General features: G+C 38.9%; 1 protein-coding gene across 1 annotated transcript in view; it reads left to right on the top strand.

Annotated features, from left to right (window-relative positions):
• The window catches only part of CHN2 (chimerin 2), a 169,709-nt gene that overhangs the window by 138,813 nt on the left and 5,772 nt on the right, over positions 1 to 25,124 (top strand). Inside the window, exons 8-10 of the mRNA XM_063128712.1 lie at positions 13,141 to 13,225; positions 19,106 to 19,279; positions 21,391 to 21,468. Of these exons, the coding sequence (XP_062984782.1) occupies positions 13,141 to 13,225; positions 19,106 to 19,279; positions 21,391 to 21,468 (337 nt within the window). The remainder of the gene's footprint in view (positions 1 to 13,140; positions 13,226 to 19,105; positions 19,280 to 21,390; positions 21,469 to 25,124) is intronic.

Raw genomic sequence — 25,124 nt, 5'->3', positions numbered from 1 at the left:
TCTGTTGGTGGTACTGAAATTAGTGTGCGTCTTACAATTGATGGCGTCTTACAGTCGAAGGTAGTATAAAAGTATTGGGTAAATTCGTATGAAAGGAGACAGTTCTTCTGAAGACACCCCAGTCCCAGGTCATTTAAGGATTTAAAGGTCAATGCTAAGATCTTGAATTGATCCTAGAAACAAATTTACAAAGGATCAGAATATTATGTTCTGATCTTTGGGCTCCAATCAAAACCATGGTGGCTGCACTCTAGTTGAATTATAAACCTATTTGCCTGAATCCAGCTAAGGTTAGACTACACACATGTATTCCCAGCCAAATGGGAATGTGCAAATGGGTCCCACATATGCAGTTCCCTCCCAAGTGCAAACAGGCTATATGCCTGCAGCCATTTTAAAAATGCCACATTAGCTCTTTCGAGGGGGCACAGGCATTTTTAAAATGGCTCCATGCAATTTATTAATTGCCATCTTCATTCCCCCTTCGCTGCTGAATTGGAAGCTGTTTAAAATTCCATGTATTATTCAGCCCTGGCTGCTTCATCTTTAGACTGGGGCACCTACCATGACAGGCTGGAATTATAAGCACATGTATGTGTAACATGCCAATTAATAAATTAAAGTTGTGAATTAATAATTTCAGATGAAATTGGGAATCAGGGATAAAATTATACTTAGGTACTAGATTAGCTTATCTGTAATTGTCCCACACCACTATAAAAGTTGATGAAAATAACATATTACGTAAGTAGCATTTTGGCCAATTGTTATGGAACACTTTAAAAACAATTGTGCTGTAGAACTGAATACATATGGAGGAGACAGTTCATGACATAGCGTTCATCTGAATGTTTGGCATGTGCTTTTGTCAAGGAACATGCAATAAAAAGCATTTGCTTGTAACTTTATCCTTTCCTGGGATGAAGTGGCTGAAAAGATCACATTCCTTAGAATAACTAAATATAAAATCAGGCCTTGGCTAAAGTTAAAAATAAGAAATAAGTCCAGTAAGTAAAGCACTTGTATTAGATATACTATTCCTGTTTTATTTTTATTTTTATTGAAATGGTTTTGTGTGATTGAGTTTAAAGAACAATAGATACATCATATTATTAATGTAGTTTTGAATGAAATAATAGATGATTAATCTCTAAAAGGGATTTTCTCTGACAATATCCGTAGAACGTTAAATATGGTTAATTATTGCAAAAATAAAGATCTTCTGCTAGCAATTTTATCATTAGACACAGAGGCCCAGGACAGTGGTGACTGGAACAATTTCTCAAATTGCCAAGTGCACCCATAGCCCCAAATGGTTGCCTATCCCTGGCCTATACTAAACCTGTAGCTCAGGTTAAAATCAATAATTTTAGGTCATAGTGGTTACTTATTGGACATGAAATCCAACAAGGGTGCCTTCTTTATCCCTGGCTCTTGGCTTGGTCTACTGAGATTTTGCAGAAGTGATTAATCACTTGAGGATCAAGGGCCCTATTATCAGCAGCATCCACTATAAATGACAGTGTTTCATACTTAGCTTCACCTGACTATGGCAAAATATTTGATTTTAAGTTAGTACAATCCAAATTAGATTAATCTATCTGCACAGCAACAATGTATTGTGGGAAGTGGAGAGGGAGAAATAACAAGGCTAGACACGAAAGTCAGATTGATGGGGCCACATTTATTTAAAGATCTGCAAAGGGGGTGAAGGCCTAGAGGGCATCTTTTTAAGGCCTGAGTACAAGCTGGTATCTGAATCAGGCAAGCCATTGATAGCCCGCGAAGTGGTGCCTGGCATTTCACCATTGGACAGGCTTGCCTCTTTTTTGGGTAGGGAGGCTTCCCGGTGGCACCCCCTCTCAGGCCGCAGGGCTCTGAGTGGGTGAGGACGGTTGGCCTGAAAGGTAACCCTTATCTCACCAGCTAGGCCGCAAGGCTCAGAGCTGGGAGCCTCAGGTATTACCAATAACTGCAACAGTGCCTATGAATGCTCACCAACACAAAACCCTGCTCTGAATGCCCACACCTACTAGCTACAGGTGGCAACAAGCCTCTTGCAACGGCCTCCCCATGCCCAGGCAAGCGGGGCGTGGGAGTAAGGCATATTTACAGTCCCACTAAGCAATTCAAATGGATGGATAAAATTTGGAAATATATGAGAATCTGCCTACCAACTAATATGGGTGGACTATTCTGATGCAGTTATTTATGTTTGCAGAATTACAGCAAACTAAACCTGTCATGGAGGCCTGCCCTTTTGACCAGATGCAAAACAGAGCAGGGCTCCTACAGCTTTAACTGTTGTGATGAAGAGGGCATTTCACCAGGTGCTGCATGTATACAAATAACACCTGTTGAAATTCCCTTTTCCATACAATGGTTAAAGATACAGGAGAAGCCCTGTCCTTTACATATGGTCACCCTAAATTTCAATAAGTTGAAACTATGCATTCAAACTGCTGGTCAGATTTTTTTAAAAAAAATGTTTGTGAATAAATTATATGTTAGAAGAAGTGGTATGAGTAATAACCACTTTTTATCAACAATAATACTGATTTTAGCATCAATTTGAGGACAGGCAGTGCAATCTCCTAGCTCTGTCTATTTTCCCAGTATCCATTTTTGTAGGGCAAGGTTATTTCCATCCAAGGAAAGATCCTGAGTCATTTAGGACGTGGAAAGAAGATTGTCTCACTAGGTTCTATGATGTTGTAAACAAAACTAGAATTATATTTAAACATGAATTGCAGGATAAACAGGAAGATTTGCATTTGCCCTGGTATTAACATTTGCAATTATACAACTTGGTCCTTTTATCTGGCATAAGGAACCAGGGTGTGTGTTTTCTAGCCAATTAAGCAGTTTTGAAGCACATTTAGCAAATAAAGCTTAGAACCCTAGGTATGTTATTTCCCTGCTATATAAAATTTTGAGTTCTTAGGGCTTTGCTACATGAGGCTGTTAATACACTGCATCTTTCAGTTACATTGCAGAATTGAGATCTGAGCACTACACGAGGAGCATTTCCTTTCCTATGTTTCTGGTACATGACCTCTAGGTTGCACTGAGGTCATGTACCAGAAACATGTACAGGTATAGCAAAATAGCACAGATACACAAGTGGAAACAGCTTTTTCTTTCACTGTCTAAAATAATACCTCATTTTCTCTGCTCTAAAAGAACTATTAGAGTGATGTTGGTTGTTATTAGGTGATTATTAAATTTGGCCAAATCCCAAATTCTGGACTGAATTAGGCTGATTCAGATAGATTCATAAAATGTCTGAAAGGAAGCAAGGCTCCTCCAAAATGAACCAAATCCAATACTAAACACTGTTAAATATATGAAATTTGGAGGAACACAGAAGCACAGTCAGTATAACTCCAAAAATCTATGTATTCTGCCCACGTTATCCATATAAGGAAAACACCAGTATGGGTAGGGGATTGCAGTTTTGTGACTGTCTTCTCTAGTTTCTAATCAGTAAATGGCTTTACCAGTGCTCAACAATCACAGTGCTTTATAGGGAGGATGCAGAGGACTGATCCCTGGGCTTTGCAAGATCTCTCTCCTAGGAGAACATTAAAAGAGATTTGGTGGGGAGTCTGTGGGACCTGGGAAAATGTAGCACCAAACTGTAAAGGCTGCTCTAGCGCAAAGCTCCATTTTCCTATTTATTTGAAACTTGGCAGGCTTAATCCCCTCAGAAGAGGCAACTGTCCATGCAAATTTCATTCAATATTGCTAAGAAATAAATATGTTATTTATTTCTCCCTTAAAAATAATACTCAAAATTTCCAGGAATGTATCACAAAACCCCTGCACCTATTTGTTTTAAATTTGGGATGCAAAGTCCTTTTGTAAGGGACTAGACTACCTATAAATGTCTTCCAATTCTGACTTTATAGCTGCTTGTTTGAAATGATAATCAGTGGAAAGCAGAAAATTTGGATTTCTGAATTGAGATTCGGATTCAAACTTGAGTCAAAATGGATGATCTCTGAATTAGTCTGAGGAAAATCAGGCTGTTTTCCAAATCACTGAATCAGGAACCATACAAAATCTTGTAATAGTTGTACACCCCTAGTTGTTATCAACGAGGAAGCAGTACAATACTACTAATTAGAAAACGTATTATGGAGATTGCCTGATTGTGCTTCTTTCAGTAGCAGCAAAGTTCCACATTTTAGCAAAAAGGGAATATAATATCCTACTTTCTAAGTATCATATGAAAAGACAAATATTACAATACAATTACAATAAAAATAATTATAATTATAAAAAAAAGAACTTTAAATCCTAAAGTCTTCTGGCTTGCTGCAGCCAGGCCTCGAGATGAAGATATATATTTTTAAACCTCTCTTTGGAGTTGTAGAATTGGCGTATGCAGGTGTGGCTTTGGGCCCTTTTAGGGGGAACAAGAGTCCTAGGATCCCATGGATCTTCCTCGTACATCATTTACATGTCACCAACCCACCCTGCTTTGGCCCTAGCAGTGGCAGAATGACGCCACTGGGACACCTAGGCCTTAGCTAGACCTAAGGTTTATCCTGGGATCATCCCAGGGTCGTCCCTGCCTGCTCCCAGGATCCCGTGTGTGTTATTTACATGAACAGGGATGACCCCCAGACGATCCTGGGATAAACCTTAGGTCTAGCTAAGGCCTTACTTTCCATTGGAGTACCAGGGGGTCAAAAGTACCCTAAACACCATCCTCTGATGGACTTCCATCTCTACCAGCATAGCACCAGTTATGACGCTTCCTATGACTCCTCACTTGACTAATTGCCAGCTGTAACTGAAAAAAATCTAAAAGATTATTTATTTATTTAAAAATAAGTTTGTTTTTTAAAAAATCGCCATGTGGATTTGCTGATAGATTTATCATTCTTTCTTGCATAAAATGGCTGTGTGAATCGGGCTTTATTCAACAAATCTAGATCTAGCAGCAATTTGCAGTTATGAGGAAAAAAGTGTTGTGTTGCAAGACTTTCCTGAAATGCTACAAATAGCTTGGATACTTGTGTAGTTTAAAATGGCATTGGAATTGAGCCTGTTTTCCAGTACAAAGTTTTATTTGTGGTAAATAGACTTTCTGTCTAATTACAACCCCAGAATGGAGTCTGACTGTTCTTAAGAATACACCCACCCTTTTCATGCTACTGAAGTTCTTGTTAGATACGATGTTATAGTTTCAGGTAGCATAAAAAATGTTAACTTCTATCCAAAATCCACATACACTTCTAATACAATTTCACAGATCCATTTACTTTATCCATATCGAATATTTTATCCACTATATTTAAAAAAAAATGTCAGAGTAGCTTCTGAGTTTTGCCTTCAGTTTGCAATAACCGCAAAAAGAGCTTCGGCTATTGGGCGGTATAAAAATGTAATAAATAAATAAAATAATAAATAAATAAATAACATAAAATTAATGTAACTACAGCATAATTAGGGAAACAAGCCAACTTCATAAACCATGGTTTGAAGCTGGCTTCAAGTCATAGTTAAGACTAACCATAGTTTTACTGATTTGGGCATAACAATATACTGTGGTTAACTGAAAATGGAAGCAAAGGCTTCAGCTCTCTTCAGAGGTGAGCTAGAGGCAAAGAGGGGAGGGAAGAGCACATAAGGACAGGCTTCTGCATGTAATCCAAAACCATAGTTTGATATTACATTTGAACCAGTCTGGTAGTTTACAGATTTTCATAGTAAATGAAAACTGCTGCTACAGCTCAAATTATTAAGTATCAAATTAATAATAAGTATTGTTTCCTGTCAAAGCAAAATAAAATAAGACACTAATCTGCTACTGTTGCTTAAGTAATCTGTAGCTAAATTACTGCTTTTAATTGATGTCACAAACAATCCCAAAATATCCTAGTAATTGGTGTAGAACAGCTTAAGAAGATTAGGAAAGAACACTTTTAATAATGAATTCAAATGCATTTGACTTCTATAAATATTTCGCTATTATTTGACACTGCGCTAAACACTATGAGAACCTAAAGACTAAGAATCAGGCAGACATGTTCATCACTCAGTAAATCAAACATTAAGTGTTTACTTGTAGGTGCAAAACAACCATCACAAGTCAGACATGCATTATAGCTTTCATATAACCTGACATTATGGTCATCAGTGGACGCATTTTGCATAATCACCTGCATATCTTCAAGTGGAACAATGAGAGATCAAAGGAACTAAACTCTATAGCAGCCTTCCCCAATCTGATGCCCTCCAGATGTTTTGGACTTCAATTCCCATCAGCTCTAGCCAGCATAGCTAATGGTGAGGACTGGTGAGAGTTGTTGTCCAAAACATCTGGGGGTACCAGATGTCTTGGGGAAGGTTGCTCTATAGTTTTGCACAAGTAAATAGATTCACACCCTGTAAAATGGATATTGGGTAGTAAAATCAATTCAGCTATAAGTCATTAGTATCATCAGTTTTTTAAGTGACATATTACCTTGAGGTAATGTTTAATGCCCTAATCTAGGAATATCTCAGTGCTCAGATATGCATATGGATCTCTTCTATGTACAGGAATACCATTCATGATGATGGAAAGAGCCAGTTGTGTTTGGTAAGGAAACCATATAAAGATCAATTTTCTCAGATTTGATTAACACAAAAGGCATTGTGGGTGAGAGGCATTCTTTGCACATAATGTCTGGAGTGCTGGTTGGCTGTTGAATTTTTGCACATGATAAATCTTGGTAACCATAGCAGTATTTTTCCCAACTTTGAATTTGAATCCTTTGGTGCAAAACAAGTCATAAGCTTTATTACAAAAATAATTAACAATGAGCCATGAAATTCAACTATTACAGTTATTAAAACTGCTCCCAAATGAATATTTACATACTTGAATGGTTAATAATTGGGTCCACAAAAGGTTATTTTAAAAATTCCATTAGAGAGATTACTTTGAAGTCATTGGTAATTCATGCAACATAAAAAATTAAACCGAGAGAATATAAAATGGAAGTTGGGGACAAGATAACTGTAAAACATCATCAGTCTGAGTGTCAAAGAGTTGAGTAGTGACCAAGCCTTCCCAATATGGTAGTCATCACACATCATATTTTGCACTTCCCATGTAGATGCAATCATTTACCTAGTGTGAACCATGTTTTCAATGGTTATGGCCATATTTTCCATCATTCTATCAGGGTTGAACATTGGACACCTACTTCCTTCATATCAGAATACACACAGTTTCAGTCATCATCACTATATACTGGCAACTTTACAAATCCACGAAGACCATACTTCCCCTTTCACAGCATAGGCCTTAATTTCATTCTCTTAACAATAGCATAGCAAATATACTATTACTGGAAAAACGGACATGTTCCAGGGGACGTTGACTTTTTCAGGTAACACAGGTTGAGTATACAATACACGTGTTATCATAGTCCTGTGACTCATTCAAAATATTCCTAGGTCACAGACAAAGATTCCAACAGTGTCCAAAGGTTATCTCTATGATGTCTCGGATCTCAAATTCTCTTCTAGAATTTATTTAATGGATCAACATTATATACACTGTTCTTTAGGAACAAAAAAAAATAGCTGCAGTAAATATTGTTCCAATGCATACACTTCCCCATACTCTAGGATAATACCAAATGGAGTAAGATCTGCACTTATAATGTTAGAAAGAATCAAGGCTGCCCTCTTTCATGCCTTCTATTCAGCTTCATACTAGAGCCATCAGCTTGTTCCATTACGCAAGGCACAGCTATCTCCAAAATTACTATTGAAGGCCTTGAACATAAAATATTATATATCAATAATAAATTATTTTTCTATCAAACCCCAAACTGCTATTCAAGCCCTTATGTCACTAATTGAAGACTTTGGTACCCTTTCAGAATATAAGATAAATTAGAACAATTAAAACAGGCAATTTCAATGGGCTAAGAATTTTCTCAAATAAGTAAGTATCTTGATTCTACAGAATATTAAAACTACTGTGTCACATAATCTTGAACCTCCCCTACACCCAATATAGGTTAACTTGAATGGATGGGAGCACTTATTACACATTTACACAGCAAAATGAATTAGTTATAGATGAATACCTTCTTTAGAATCATTTATGTTCTCTAAGAGGCTCACCTGTCTCCACCTCTACCAAGTATTTTGCAGTGTTTCAACAGTTGGGGCAGAGTTAGCACACTAGGAATCAGTTATTTAAAAATGCCATATCACGGCTCCAGGTTTGAGAGAGACCTAAGCAAAGTGCCTTCCAGTGGGACTCCTCTATTGGTTCACTATGAAAGTGGAAAGTTGTAGTGCGACAGACCAGAAGATCATTTTGATCTCAAGGAAAGTAGAAATGGTGTATTACAATAAGCCTTCTCCGTGCCTGCAGCTTTCTGCTTGAACTTCCCCTTTAACATGCTCTTTACCAGCCTCTGGCATCCGTGAGAGATGATGATGATGATGATGATGATGATGATGATGATGATGATGATTATATTCATTTGTATCTCACCTTTTGCCCACTACTGGGCCTCAAGGCGGCCTTACAAAATTTTAAACATATACATTTTAAAACCTATGAAAAGAAATATACAGAAGTTAAAAAATACAATATTAAAACATTAAATATTTAAAATATAAAACAATTTTACAAGTCCTTAACATAGATGGAGACCCAGATTATTCATCAAAGGCCTGCTGGAACAAAGAGGTTTTTGTCTGCTTCCGAAAGCACATCAAGTTGGGAGCCAGTATAGCTTCCCTGGGAAGAGTGTTCCAGAGCACTAGAGCAGCCACCGAGAAGGTCCTCTCTCATGTTCCCACCAGGCGTGCCTGTGAAGACGGTGGGACTGAAAGAATGGATTCCCCTGAAGATCTCAAAGCACGGGCAGGGTCATAAGGGAGAATATGATCTTTCAGATAACCTGGACTTGAGCCATATTTAAGGCTACTTATACTCTTCAAGCCAGAGTAGATAACATGATCAGATGAGATAATTTACCAACTAGCTGTGTTCCCACCGGTGGTAGGCCTCAAAATGGGATGTTGTTGGGTGACGGGGGGTTAGAGGTGGCATTGGATCTGCTCAATCCAAAGCCCTCCAGTTTCCCAAAATGGATATAGTATAGCTTATTTCACTCCCATTGGTTTCGGGGGGGGGGGGAGTTTTGTTGGGCTAAATGTTCTGGCTGGGCTTTGGAAGTGGGTGATTTGCCACCTTGCTTCCCCCACCATAAGCAACCTCAGCTAGGATTGCACTAAAATTTAGGATTGCTCTAAAATGTCTTTAAATGCTAAACAACTTTTGACTTTTCCTACAAACAAATTAACTCTGTGTCATGCTAATTATTCTAGACTGTAAAAGATTTAATTTTGCACATCATACCCATGTTCTAAATTTCAAAAGATGTCTGTTTTATTCATTAATGCATAATTTAAAGCTTGTATTTTCTGCAAAATAGACACTTCATCTGTTTCATCATGCTGTTCATTATCATTGCTTATATTTGCTGCAAAATGGCACTTACTGTGTTTTTGCTTGAATAAGGATCTGTTTAAATTTTGTGGTCTGCATAAAACAAGTTTACTTATTTAACTTGGAGAGGAACACGAGACAAAAATAGTTTATCTGTGTCTGTAGTTGATTCAAACATGCAAAAATTGGTATTTGATGCACCATTGCCCGGAATGGCTCTACAAACCTCTAGTTATTCCTTTTGAGTCAAAAGTTACAATGATCCTCTTGACTCTTTTTTTTTTTTTAGTGATTGTAGTGTGTAACGTTGTTAATGATATGAAGGTTCATGTCACAGTCACATAATATCTTTCATTATGACTAATTAAATAATCAAAGCTATATCAAATTTTCAGGGGTGGGCAACTTGTGGTTCTACAGATGCTGTTGGACCACAATTCCCATTACCTTCAACTATTCCCTATGCCGGCTAGTGCTAATGGGAGTTGCAGTCTCACAACCTGTGGAGGGCCCTAAAGTAGTAAAACGTTGTACTGAAGTAACACAGAAGGGTGAACCCAGTAGAAGAGCACCATGACAAAAAAGAGAAAAACAAAAATGGTGCAAGCCAGTATTTATGAAATGATCCCAATGCATTTTGTGCCTTAGGGCTCATCTACGCCAAGCAGGATATTCCACTCTGAAAGTAGTATGAAAGTGGTATATAAAAGGCAGGAGCCACACTATTGCTTTATAGTGGTATTGAAGTGCACTGACAACTGCTGGGGCCCATTGAGACATACCATATACTGCTTTCATACCATCTTCGTTGTGTTATATCCTGCTTAGTGTAGATGTGTCATGGGCCCCAACAGTTGTCAGTGCACTTCAGTACCACTATAAAGCAGTAGTGTAGATCCTGCAGTGCACTTCAATACCATCATAAAGCAATAGTGTGGCTCCTGCCTTTTATATACGACTTTCATACCGCTTTCATAGTGGAATATCCTGCTTGTTGTACAGTAGATGAGCCCTCTGTTCTTCCTCAGGGTCTATCCCTTTAATACAAAGATGGACTTATTCTCTGCACATGCAAACTCAAAAGAGTGCTCTTTTTTAAGTTTACATATCCAGAAAACAGGTCTGTCTTTGTATAGAATTTGTTTTCCTGAGATGGAATTAAGGTTCGAAATGTGCAGGGATCCTTGCATAAACATTGGTTACACCATGTTGTATCTTGTCCAGAAAGTGTCCTGAAAGATACAGGAAAATCCCTTGACATCACTGGATGGAAATTGAGTATCAAGAACTAACATTGTTATATTAGGAAGCCTGAGGAAATTATCAGACGTTTGTTCTCATGATAAAGGGTTCCCATTTTTCAGAATTGTGCCCCTTTGTTTTGTCTTTAATGTAGGGCATCAAAAGGTTCTATACAATTCAATGAATTATTTGTTTCTTTTATTAAAAGCCTTTTCAGTCCAAACTGCAGCCTGGTACCACAAAGTGAAATGCACAGTGCTGCCATCCAGTTCTTTTCTATGAGAAAGAAGTCTTTGGCATACATGGAACACAATGCCTGTACATTGGCCTCATAGAAGAGATGAGATGCCTCTGCCCATATGAAAAACCTCAGATGCTGTTAGTTACATAAAGTTACATTGCATAAAGTAAAGACCTTCATATTATCCCAGGCGTTTTAGACTTTCATTTTCTGTTTTAAATCTGTTATTGTATTTTAAATCTTTGTATTGCTGCTTAGTTTCATTTTGACTTTTACTTCTATTTTATACTGTGATTTTAAACTTTTATAGTGCATCTTATGTTGTATTTATGGTTTTCATTGCTTTGAACAATCCAGACATCTTTGGCTATTGGGTGGTATAGAAGCCAAATAAATAAATAAATACGTGGGGGGCAGTAGTCTGGATCTACATATGCATTGTGACATAGTACAGTGGGCTGTAATATTTATGACTATGGGTGAGAGAAGCACATTTTGAATGCTGTGCTACATTTTTTTTAAAAAAAAAATTGCTGCAAAAAACTACAACAGGGAGATCTCCGAGCTAGAACCAGTGGACCATTTAGGAATGGACCTTGGAGTCAAAGTCCAGGGCTCCCAAATAACCACAGAAAAGTAACGGGATGAAGAAGCTATGTGTGTGTGTTAAAAATCCCGAACTGCACATGCTCAGCATATTATTTTCAATGATGCTGAACATGTGCAGTTTGGGATTTTTGTTTCTGCTGTTCTTGTTCTAACGTTTAAGAAATGTAGAAGCAGTTGTAAACCAAGGAATGGCGCTGCTGGGGTGGTGGTGATGGGATAGAGAAATGTTAGTTGTGTCTTTCACAACTGAAGTAACACACACATGGCTGTCTAAAGGGGCCTCCCAGATGGTTACGTCTAGGATCTAAAATTACCTACCTGCACAACTGGCTAGAATCTTCCTCCTTGATGTCCTAGTATTGTTTTACTTGGGGGGGGGGGGGGTTAAGTGGAGGAGCATTTAAAAAAGGTATCCTCACATGTATTTATTTATTTATTTATTTATTACATTTCTATACTGCCAAATAGCCTGATATGGGACAGTCCTCTCTACCACTTGATTCTCCTGGTTGTATAGATCTAGCTGGCAGCAGGTACTAACAACACACCACGTTAATCAGGTCATTTTTTTTACAAAACTATAAGAAATATTTGCATTGGCAGAGTATGAATTCTCTGAACCATGTATGAGCACATGAGCATCTCACCACATAGTAACAGCAACCATGTATAGGCATTGAAAATGGCATCTACACAGTGTGTTGGATCCAAATTTAGTCATACTTAGAATAGACCCATTGAAATTAATGGACCTTGACTAACTTAAGTCTCATTGTTTTCAATGGGTTAGCGCGAAGTATGACTAAACTCGGATCGAACCCAGTGGCTGTAACATGTAAACTAGCTCTAACTTCCACTGAAATTAATTAAAGTTGCATTCATGTAATGTTTGGATTATGAGTTATAAACAGTTGGACCTAGGAAGCTGCCTTCTACTGAGTCAGACCACCTAGCTCAGTATTGTCTCTATCAGGTGGTTGCAACTTGGTGCCCTCCAGATGGTTTGGACTCTAACTCCCATAATCCTTGACCGTTGGTCCTGCTGGCTGGGCCTTATGGGAGTTGTAGGCCAAACACCTGGAGAGCATCATCTTGACTACCTCTGGTCTACATTGACTGGCAGCGGCTCTCCAGGGTCTCAGATAAATATGTTTTCCATCCCTAGTGGAGATGGCATGGATTCAACCTAGGACCTTCTGCATACAAAGCAGGTGCTCTACCACTGAGCGACGGCTCCTCCCTGCGCATTCATTTTGCACTTCACTAATACGTATGAAACACTAAGCCCATTAAAATTAAAGTTAAATAGATTTCAGTGTCATCCAATGTGATTTGATTTTGTTTGTTTTTGTCTTGGGAAAAGAAGAGAATTCTTGAGATCCAATACACTGTATTACACTTTTCTTTTCCCTGGGCTTATTATTACCCTCAGCATTTGGAATGTGGCTGGCTGTGAAGAAAACATGTTCTTAACTCCATCCTTTGTTGCTTATCTCTTCCTTTTACTTGTTCCATCTGTCAAGTCATCTTCCTCCTAATGAATTTAGACGCCCCCTTTTCTGTGTTGCAGGTCCACACATTCCGAGGTCCACATTGGTGTGAATACTGTGCCAACTTCATGTGGGGACTCATTGCTCAGGGAGTAAGATGTTCAGGTAATCTTAAATATATTTTGGCCGAATTCTTTCCCCTGAAAAATAGAATTGTAAATCTCTTTCAAGAGATCATAAAGAGTGATAAAGGACCTCCTAAATTAGCCAGTTTTTAAAAACTTTCTACATTTTTTTTCCTTATCTAGAGCAGGAGTGAGCAGAAGGTAGATCTCAAGGTGTGTTGGACTTTCCCAGCCAGCATGACCCCATACAATTAAGTACAAGAGAGGTGGGAGGCCATTCTGAATGTGGCTGGGGAAGGAAGAGGTACATCTCCCCTCACCATACACTGCCTTTACAATAGGGATCCTCCAACAAACACACTCTCCTCTTATTACTTAATTGAAGAACAAAGATGTAGCTACATGCTGCACATTTAGCGTAACGTGTGGTTGGCCGAAGAAAAGAAGAAACAAGCTGAGTGACACCAGAAGGAAGCAACTAGCTGAGTACATCTGGGAATGTGGGATTTATGAAAGAAGTCCAGTTGCAATTTTAAAAGCCCTAGGGGAAGGGAGGACTGTTACATCCAAGAGCTCTTGGATCTAGGATGGGGGCAGCATGCTTTTATTTCATCCAAGGGATTCTTGTTCCGCAATAAACTGTGATAAGTCACTTAATATATGGCTTACATTACCATTAATTGGTCATTCTGGTCAGTGGTCATGCTTAAACAGGTAGGGATTTGTGCCTCTTCAGCACTTTTACAAAACAAGTTTTAACACACTAACTCCATAATCAAAATTATGTAACTTAGAGCATGTCTATACAAGGCTTTTATTGTGCTGTCATGATTGGTCACTCATGTTTTTCTTGTGGGTCCTTTACATAACCTCCAGGACCCCTCCCATTTTTTCTGGCCATTATAGCCAATCTATTTAAATCTCTGAAAATGCAATAAGAGATAAAGTACTAAGATACCAGTGTGATTCCAGAATCACACTGTACTGCAGCTCTATTTAGTGGCTGTATAACGAAACATACTGAACTTGCTGACACAGAAAACAGATTTTGGGCCTTATCATGTAATGCAGCTGGTCTTAATCCTGCCAGGAATCCGGAAGCAGAAACCCCAGTGAGGATGTGGTACTTAGCCTCATGTGGAGAAGCTCCTAGAAATGCATTTTTAAAAGTTGGGGACTTACTCCAACTTTTCCCTTTGAAGCAAAGTCACCAGAATCCTTCCACCATGTGACCTCACTTCAACGTCGAGCTGGGAGCATTCCAAGGAGATGGCGACCGCTGATAGGTTGCCAGAAGCCAGGAAGAGCGCAAGGGGCGGGCCCAACAAACCGAATGGCCACTGGAAAGTCCACACTCCCTCCTGGCATGGGAATTTCTCACCACCACTCATAGCAGCAATACCGCGGGGTTTTACTAGGAAGGAGCGGCAAAGCAACACCGTGAAGACACCCCCCTAGTCTCTAGAATCCCTTTACTGAACGATTCATTATTTTCACAACCAGTGGGACTCAAAAGTAACTTTTAAAAAATGAAAGAAAGAAAACTGGGACTCTAATGAATTTGGTAGACACTTCCACTTGTGCCTCGATTGTGTACATGTAGTTACTTTCTAACTTGGATCAGGTCTTTCTGCTCCTGAAAATTCGTACCCTTGTTCTGAGATACATGGGCACTGTTTATGGTTTTTCAGTAGCAAGGGAAAAGCAGTTTGTACATGCTCAAAGGCACTTTTCTTTAATATAACTTCACATATTTCAAGGATGAACCCTAGCAATGAGAAAGCCCCAGTGTGTGCCTGCTAAAATTAAGTCCTAAATGTAATGAAATCTCTCAGTATATCATCGGTGGATCCAATGTAGTTAGTCTAGGAGCAGGAAAAACTCCTGCATTCTAAAACAGAGTTGGACTCACCAAAGGACCGCTTTTGTGATCATAGTCAGGGTTCTATCTCCTGTGGAAATGTACGTGCATAAATTTCTATGTGTTTAGGCTTCCCTGGTTCAAATTTCCACACTCATCAAATGGACATTGGCAGGTGAGGGGTGGAGAGTCACAACCCTTTCAATTTCTGGACCCTCTTCACACAACATATGAACGGGGTAGACATGTAATAAATTATGGAGGAACTGTATATATAAGCATAATATGTATTCCTGGATTTCTTTTCATTATTTTAAGTAAGTAACCTGAGAAAAAAACATGGTTGTTTAGTCTAAAGATTAACTTTCTGCTTCATTAAGTTACCAATATTTAACTGTAAGCAGACAAACAAGTTTTTAACTACACAGGAAATATTTAGTGAGAACTCCAAAAACAATAAAGGGAGTATCTTAAGTACAGCTGGCTGGATTTGTGTAGATTTCAATGAACAATAATGCATTATGTGGTTGCTTTTGTCTGAGTGAGTCCAATCATCAAAATAAATTTAGTTAAAGGAATAGAGGTCCTTTACTTATAGATATCGAAGAGCTATTTTTAGTCTAAAGGGGACAGGGCAGCCTCCATATGTTCAGAGGCACTTCTTTTATTATTATTTTATATGTTCCAGGCATTGGCATTGAACGTAATTCTAGGAGTGAACCTTATCTCAGTTTAAAGCTAGGAAGTGAGAAGAAAGGGTGATTTGGGTCTGGTCTAATGATTTCCCCCCACCCACTTACTGTATCCGTAAGAGGTGGGGAGCTATGATAGCCCCTCATGGATATTCCAGGCCCTTAGGACTTTTCCCTGCAGAAATATAAGGCACCGTGTGCAGATGGGATTCTACCTAGTTGTTTACTAAGAAATTTACAATACAATCCTAGACATGTCTACCTAAAGGTAAGTCCCAATGAAGAGGCTTACTTTCAGGTAAGTAGGTATAGGATTGCATCCTGAGTCACTTGTGCCTTCTGAACAATGTGCAAAGGCTGAGGGAAAAATAGCATCTCAAATAGGTAAACCAGAAAGGAGAGAAAATTCAATGCTGAGTTAATCTAGCTCCACACATTTACAAGTAAAAAGTACTTCAGGAGCTAAACTTACGAAAGAAGAAAGGACAACACTATGAAAACAAAGAAAATCTAGAAGACAATGAAATAAAACATAGGTAATATGAGTTACATTACAGCTTTCCATCATTACTCAGCACCAGAGCATTCTTCTCCTTTCTGAGCTAAATTACAAGCAAGAGGCATTTGAATATATAAAATAAAAAATATAAACATAACACAATAAACATATTGAACTACCTGTATTTTAGCTTTTATTTATTTATTTATTTATTTTTATTTTATTACATTTATATACCGCCCCCTAGCCGAAGCTCTCTGGGCGGTTTACAACAATGCTTTTTATGCATTGTTACACACACACACACACACACACACACACACACACACAATCTCATGCTGCTGGAGGGACCCTGTGGCCTTAGCTAGACCTAAGATTTATCCCAGGATCGTCCCGGGGTCATCCCTATTCATGTAAATGACACACAGGATATCCTGGGAGCAGGCAGGGACGACCCCGGGACGATCCCGGGATAAACCTTAGGTCTAGCTAAGGCCTACCTGCTTGTTTAATGAAAAACAACAACATGAGGAATCTGAAAAGAGGATTCAAACATACTTCAAAAATAATGTCTCATTTGAGCCTTAACCTCCCGCTCCCCGTACCACAACATTTTTGGCTACAGACCTGGCCAGACCTCCTTGCCGCCCACCCCTACAATTGCCTTTCCTTGTTCCTTTTAACTATAGAAACAGTATTTAGCTCAGACCTGCACAATCTGTGACTCACCAGCCTTGTATGGTGGCCCAACAAGGGCTCAATAAATTCTGATTTTGCTGTCTGCCTAAAAACACTGGGTGGGCTGCTGTTGTCAGACAATGTGAATGTCAGAATTCATGGGAGATGGGCTGCCTTCGGTTTAGTGAATCATCAATTGCGCCAGTCTGTCTGATTAGTTCCAGGACAGAATAGCCCTATTTTAATACTCTTAAACTGGCCTAGCATAGCATCATTCTGACTGCAGTTCCACTCCAAACTCTTGTGTGTATTGGGATCAGAAAGTGCACTGTTTGGGCACATAGAGTCCTTTGCTGGAGCAGGAGACCTTAGAGAATTCAAGCATTAAACTGCAACAAAAAAAATAAAAATAAAGTTCATTTCTGAAAACCTCAAAGTTAAAATGACAACAGCTGTGTAATTGTAGAATAAGTACAGGGATTTTTTTGCAAGAGCAGCTGTTATATTTTGAGGGTAACCAAAAAGAAACACTTAACCCCTTATATTCCTGGTGTATGCTTTAATGTGGATTCCTGCATTGAGCAGGGGGTTGGACATGTTGGCCTTATAGGCACCTTACAACACTACTATTCTGATTCTAACTGTTCAATGGCACACTGTGGAGCAATATATCTTAAGTATATAGATGACTATCTGAGAAATACTTGCACAGCTTTTTAAAATTACAAAAAGTATTAACATTTAAGGATTATTACCATTAAAGACAGCCTAAAAGTAATTTTAAATAAATAAAAGTATCCCAAATGCAGATCCAGATGACTGACTGTCTCTTAAGAGCTCACATCAGTGTTTACATATTAATGTTATATGTGGCTAAAAAGTATAATAGCTGTAGTATTATTGTCCTAGAACTGAATCCTAATATTTTATGTACCCTTCCAGACATCATAAATGTTGTGTCATGGACAGATTGAGTTTATTCACACTTCTTCTCAACCTACTAAAAAAAAAAGCTCTATATTACACATGCTTTTTGCTCATCTTTCCTTTCTTCCCTCTACTTGAGGGATGGGGAAACTGGGCCAGGGGCCAAATCCAGCCATGCTTTCTTCCCCCGTCTTTTTACATCCCGTCTTTTTTCCTGCAATGAACCCAAGGCGGCGTACATAAGCCACCTCCTCTCCACTTTATCCTCACAACAACCACCCTGTGAGGTGGGTTGAGTTGAGAGTTTGTGATTGGTCCAAAGTCACCCAGTGGGTTTCCATGGCTGAGTGGGGACTAGAACCCAGATCTCCTGACTCCTAGTCTGACATTGTAGCCACTACACTACACTCGCTCTCTGTTTGCTGGTTCTCTGGCTTTTGTGCAATTTCCCCCCCCCCATTCTAAAAGGTTGAAATGCCTCTCCTAAGGCTTATTTATACTGGCAGTAAGAACCTCGCCCCCTTGGGCCTTCAGCCCCACGTAGTGGGCCCCCGAGAGCTTTTCTGAAATTGAATCCGGATCTCAGGCTAAAAGAAGCCTCCTACTCTTGCCGCAACTCAGTGGCAATGCCACCTCTGGACCTCAGAGAGGTCCACTCAGTGCCTACTTTGTTGTCCTTTTGGCAGCAGGCAAAAGACCTTTCTGTTTCTCCTGACTTTTTAAGCATGATTTTAGTCTGCTTGTGTGGCTTTCAAGATCTTGGCACCTTTTCGTTCTTGTGTTTTTATTTCTGTTTGTATCTGTTTTATTTATATTTTAATTGTTTTGTATTTTTTATTCAAACTGCCCTAGAATCTTTTATCGAAGGGTGATAGAGAAATTGTTAGCCACTGACTATCCACTCAAGTCAGTGGCCTCACATAGAGCCATTGGCATATGGAAACACTTCCAATGTCCTCCACATGGTGGCCACAATATTTCCTTCTGATTTAACTGTTGCTCAGATGTATTTAATGTACCTTCATATTACTAGACAGTTGTGTAGAGTTTTGCCCCATTTATACATGTTTCCTGTTGTCCTAAGCATACTTAGGTTATTATTATTATTATTATTTTATATAGCACTATTAATGTACATAGTACATTGCAGAGTAACTATTTGAAATAAGTGTAATTGAGGCTTAAGATTGTAACATGTGGATGTTTTCATTCTTTTCAAGTGTGTTAAAACAACTAAAACTAATGCGAATTCTTCCTTTGCAGACTGTGGATTAAACGTACACAAACAGTGTTCAAAATACGTTCCCAATGACTGTCAACCAGATCTCAAGAGGATCAAACGAGTTTACTGCTGTGACCTTACTACACTAGTGAAGGCCCACAATACGCAGAGACCAATGGTAGTGGACATATGTATTCACGAAATTGAAGCAAGAGGTATTTAACTTCTTAAAGTTTTGATTAATTAGAATTGTATTCTCAGGATCACTAGAACAAGAGTTTTCATAACAAGAGTTATCATAACACCTATTGGCAATCATCAGATGCACTCAAGTCTAAATAGTTTTCAGTTACATATTTCATATTGAGGGCCAATAAAGCTGGTTCCTTTATAGTTCTGTTTTAAAATTTCGTAAGTGAATAATGGAGAGCCACTGTTTTAAAAATTACCTCATTTTGTTGAAGAAAGAAACTGAGAAAATTCAGGGGCAGTGGGAGGTTAACGGCTGCATGACAGGAGCCTCTCCCCACCCCCCAAATAAAACCCTCCTGCAATGCAACACTCAAGGCTCATCTACACCAAGCAAGATATTACACTATGAAAGTGGTATGAAAGTCGTATATAAAAGGCAGGAGCCACACTATTGCTTTATAGCAGTATTGAAGTGCACAGCAAGAGCCACACTACTGCTTTATAGTGGTACTGAAGTGCACTGACAACTGTTGGGGCCCATGACACATCTACACCAAGCAGGATATAGCACTATGAAAGTGGTATGAGAGCAGTCTATGGTATGTGTCAATGGGCCCCAACAGTTGTCAGTGCACTTCAATACCGCTATAAAGCAGTAGTGTGGCTCCTGCCTTTTATATACTGCTTTCATACCGTTTTCATAGTGGAACATCCTGCCTGGTGTAGATGAGCCCTCTGTGATAGTAAGAAAAGAAGTTATTATTGGCACCAATAGTGGTGGTGGTGGTGGTGGTGGTGGTGGGTTTACTATCCCTAATTGCTACAGGGAGGAAGAAGAGTTTCTGATTAAACTTTTCCTCCTTGTGTGCTGTAGATTAGGGGCCCCACACTTATTTTTCAAGGTTCACAGGTGGATATAAAACAAAAGGAACTTCCTCTTAGGATCCAAGCTATTAAATTTGAAAGGCCTTAGTCTTTAAATTAAAATTAAATTAAAATGATTACAATTAAAAACATCATCATTGTAAACTGCCCAGAGAGCTTTGGCTATGGGGCGGCATATAAATGTAATAAATAAAATAAATAAATAAATAAATCAGGTGGGAAGGTACATTTCTCAGTTTTAGATAGACAAGGACCTAAATTAAACCTTGGTATCCATAGTTAAATAAATAAATAAATAAATAAATAAATAAATAAATAAATAAATAAATAAAATAAATAAATAAATAGAAAGCCTTGGAGAACAATTACCAGTCGCAGTAGGCAGTACTGGGCTAGAAGGGCCAAAGCTCTGACTGAACATAGTGGCCCTGTTCAGACACAACTTGGTGAAGGGTGGTTAAGCTAACCATGGTGCATGATGGTTACCAGTAACCACGCTGAGTGCTCCTGCCCCATGTGCACAGAACCATGGCTATAACCATAGTTACCTTAACTACTGTGTAACCACCCTCATCCCTATCCACCCTTCTCGAGCTGTAGTGTGCAGGAGTAGCATGTCTTCTACAACTGCTTGGAGAACCATGAGAAGAAGTTCTAGGGATATTACGGGAGTCTGAGGGGGATTGGAGTCCAAAGGACTCCCCTCCCCACCCAGCTTCACTGATTCCTGTCTGTGAACTGCTGCCATTTACCTGCCCCTATTCTGCTCCATGGGCGAGCTGCTTGGAAGTCCACAGGCACCCAACTCCTCAGCGAGCCGCCATTTGGCATAGAAATGGCGGATCATTATTTTCCATAAAAGACATCTTACACATATGGCCGCTGTAAAATGGCCATGTTAGCAAGGTTACAGGGATGAATGGCTAAGCAGCTCACCTGGGGAGCAGAACAGGGATGGGTAAGTTTGGCGCTCTACGCACAGAGCAGGCATGGGTGATTTCTTTTCCAGATGCATTTTTCTAGGTGCATTTCTCCAAGTGCACGGTGTGGGTGAGGGGGCTCTCTTGTGAGAATTCAGAGGACAGACACTCATGCATAGTGAAAAAGTAGAGTGAAATTGTATGTTTTTATCTGTACGCTGCTCTGATATCTTAATGATATAGGGCGGGATATAAATGTTTTAAATAAATAAATAATAATAATAACTATCTGTACACTAAACAACAGCTGATGGATTTTGGGCTTTCAGGTTTGAAGTCAGAAGGAATTTACAGAGTCTCAGGGTTCACTGAACACATTGAAGATGTCAAAATGGCCTTTGATCGAGGTACAGTATATTTTAGCTTTCAAAAACCTGTCAGCTATCCTATTGGCTTATGTGTGTTCGTGTTTTGATGGTGTAACTAGGAAAAGAAAGAACTGTTTCCCTCACACAATGTTTACATATATTTTCTTAGTATTTTGTAATGTATTGATTTCTATTGACATTTACCACATATATTAAAGCATGTCCTGTGGTGGTGGTGGTTGGGGAGAACAGGGTCACAGTGCTCAAAAATATATGGAATAGAGTTTGTGGATAAGACAGTAGAATAATGTATTATAAAAAGGAGAGTTTCTTCTCTTCAGCTTTCTGTAATTGCATAACGAATTACCAGAGGAAGCCAAGATTTATTTTTAAACTAGTAGGTATTCATCTGGGATCCTTATTTGTGTTTGCAGCATTCTCCCTTGTATGCTGTCTTGCTATATGCCAGGACGTTTTTACATAGCAAAACATTTGTACATGCAGCCCCCTCCCATAATTTGAAAGGATTATACCACATTCTATGTCTGCACGCTGGATTCTGTCCCACTTATAGCCCTCTAAATCTTTTGGCCTACAACTCCCATCAGCCCTAACCAGCATAAGCAATAGTTAGGGATGATGGAAGTTGTAGGACAAAATATCTGGTGGGCCACATGTTGTCCACCCGTGTATACAAATTATAAGGACAGCTGAAGCTTTACCAAAAAAAATCAGGCCAGTTGATTTATGACTGTTAATTCCATTGATGCCTTGGTAAGAATGACAGGAATAAGGTTTGTTTATTCTTCCACTGTATGAATATGGATGCTGTACAGCAACAGTTGCTGTACAGTTGCTCACTGTGCTGCTATTGTTGTCCAGTTCTGTTCCTGCTAGCATATAAAACATTCATTGTACAACTTGTTCATAGAGTTCTCATTGTGACCAATGCATTCTGAGATTGTTTGTTTGTTGTTTGTCCTGCTCAGCACTACACATTTCATATATAACACTGTGCTGTTCCTAAGGGAAGATTCACACAAATCTATTTTCCTGCTTTGGGGAGCGGGGAGGTCTGTATGAATCCTTGTCTTGTTAATGATTCAACATTTATTCAGCGCCCATGTAAAAACTCTGGACAAACTCAAGTTCCCCTGTCAGCTGTTAAAACTAACCCAACTTTGAATATTTGTAAATCCTCCTGCAAAGTGATTGCCAAAATCACCTGTTTTTTCACCATGCCAGCATAACCCCCTCTTTTTGGTTGCTTACATTTTATTGGGATTCAAGTATTTACTAGATCAGGTGCAGGAAGTAGATCTAGTGATGCTTTGGACTCCAACTCCCAGCATTCCTGACCATTGGCCATGAATGTATTTCTGCACTGCTGCTGATTTTATCCTGGTTGTGCTTTTATATTGTATTTTATATCATGTTTTTATACTGTTGTTTTATACTTAGAATGGTTTTAATTTTTGTGAACCGCCCAGAAAGCTTCGGCTATTGGGCAGTATAAAAATGCAATAAATAAATAAATGATGGCAAAGGCTTCTTGGAGTTGAAGTCTAAAACATCTGGAAATCTATCTTTTCTCTACTCCTATGCTAGATTGTATGAATTGGCTAGAAGAATTTCAAGAAAAGCTCCATGGTAGTAGAATTTATTATTTGTCAACTGCAGTTATATCTGAAGGTTCATTAGGTTCATTCCAGCAGCTTAATTATCAGACCTTTCCACTCAACAACCCCAGCCTCCTTTATAACTGTACTGGATTTAAACAAACAAACAAAAACCATGAAAATGAACATGCTAGAGCAGAGACACCACACTGACAACAAAGGTCGCATAGTTAAAGCAATGGTATTCCCCGTAGTAACCTATGGCTGCGAGAGCTGGACCACAAGGAAAGCTGAGCGAAGGAAGATAGATGCTTTTGAACTGTGGTGTTGGAGGAAAATTCTGAGAGTGCCTTGGACTGCAAGAAGATCAAACCAGTTCCATACTCCAGGAAATAAAGCCAGACTGCTCACTTGAGGGAATGGTATTAAAGGCAAAACTGAAGTACTTTGGCCACATAATGAGAAGACAGGATACCCTGGAGAAGAGGCTGATGCTAAGGAAAGTGGAAGGCAAAAGGAAGAGGGGCCAACCAAGGGCAAGATGGATGGATGACATTCTGGAGGTGATAGACTTGACCTTGGGGGAGCTAGGGGTGGCAACAGCCGACAGAAAGCTCTGGCGTGGGCTGGTCCATGAAGCTCTGGCGTGGGCTGGCCCTCTAGATGTGTTAGACTACAACTCCCATAATCTCTAACCAGTATGGCTGGCTTGGGGTGCTAAGAGTTGTAGTCCAATACTTCTGGAGGGCAACAGGTTGGGGAAAGCTGCTTCTGTGCATCCAAAGTATGGCAGCTTCCTTTCTCAGTATTAGTGTTCTCTAAAACTACCTGTTGCTATTTTGTCCAGCCATTTGATTCAGTAATGTTATGAATACTGTAACTTAATAAATAAATAAAATCCAACACCACCAATTTTCTGAGCAAGCAATCATTTTCGTGTATCCATCACTTTGTGAAATGTAGTCATTCACAAAGAAGAGAAACTGAAGCTGTCAATGTTTGTATATAGACATATCATTTGTTTCCGAAGTGCTTCTGAGTTGTTTAAAAAAAGGGGGGGGGAATCCAAAGGTACTATAAATTTTAATGACAATCCCAGTACAGTTTGAGCAGTGATATTCATCAGAGTGATTGTCTTCATTTGCTATGATAGAGGATACGAATTTCTGCCTTTCTTAATGTCTTTTCTCATCTGTTTTGCTTGTAAGCAAGTTACATATCAACTAAATTTATGTTTAATTTTAAGGCTCTTCGATAATACAACTTGCTATAATAACCTCTGAATGCCACTTCTATTTTATTTAGTAAACTAGTGACTTTGCCATCCAGTGGAAGCATGGATAATGGAGCCAGCATTCTGCTTTACCATATCTGGATGGATATGGAGACAGCTGCAATATTTTTCAAAGCATTTGCTTTCACTGTAGCACTTTAGTGCTCATTGTACGGCAATTAAACAGAGCTGTCCAAACAACATTTTATAATACTAATGCTACCGTGCCAAGTAAATGAGGATAAATATGAGGCTGGCAGGGGCAGAATAAACATTGTGATGGGGAGAAGTGGTGCTGTATTAGAGTAAATGCTAATGTGTAGGTTCACTTTGGTGTATCAGATAATAGGCTGCTTATTTTAAATTTTGTTGGAAATAACAGGACTCATTTAAATACAATTTAGTTCAAAATAAGTCTGCTTATTACTGGGTGTTAAGCATATAATTTCCCCTTCCTGATTAACTATGCTTCGTATCCATTCTAAAGGAAATACTGTGGATATTATATATAATAGCCATTAAAGTAAGAGATTTATCCAGAGAACTTCTAAAATCAATACAAATAATTCTTATCAGATTAAAAACAAATTACTTTAAAACTTCACTGCGGTCTTTTTATAAGTAAAATAAAGTGCTCACTCATATAGAGGAAGAAATAATTGTACATAACCCGTTTAAAATAGCACTTTAAAAGCAGATTTAGCTCTGCTTTTCTAAAGGTATAGAAGGGTGGATCATTTCTAACCAAATTTAACTTTCATGGCCTCAAAAACTACCTTTGAAAAGCATTCTAAAACAGCAGC

Source organism: Elgaria multicarinata, chromosome 1 (genome assembly GCF_023053635.1).
Source record: "Elgaria multicarinata webbii isolate HBS135686 ecotype San Diego chromosome 1, rElgMul1.1.pri, whole genome shotgun sequence".
NCBI classification, from domain to species: domain Eukaryota; kingdom Metazoa; phylum Chordata; class Lepidosauria; order Squamata; family Anguidae; genus Elgaria; species Elgaria multicarinata.
Note: the sequence above shows the minus strand (reverse complement) of the source record. Positions and strands in the feature narration are given on the sequence as shown.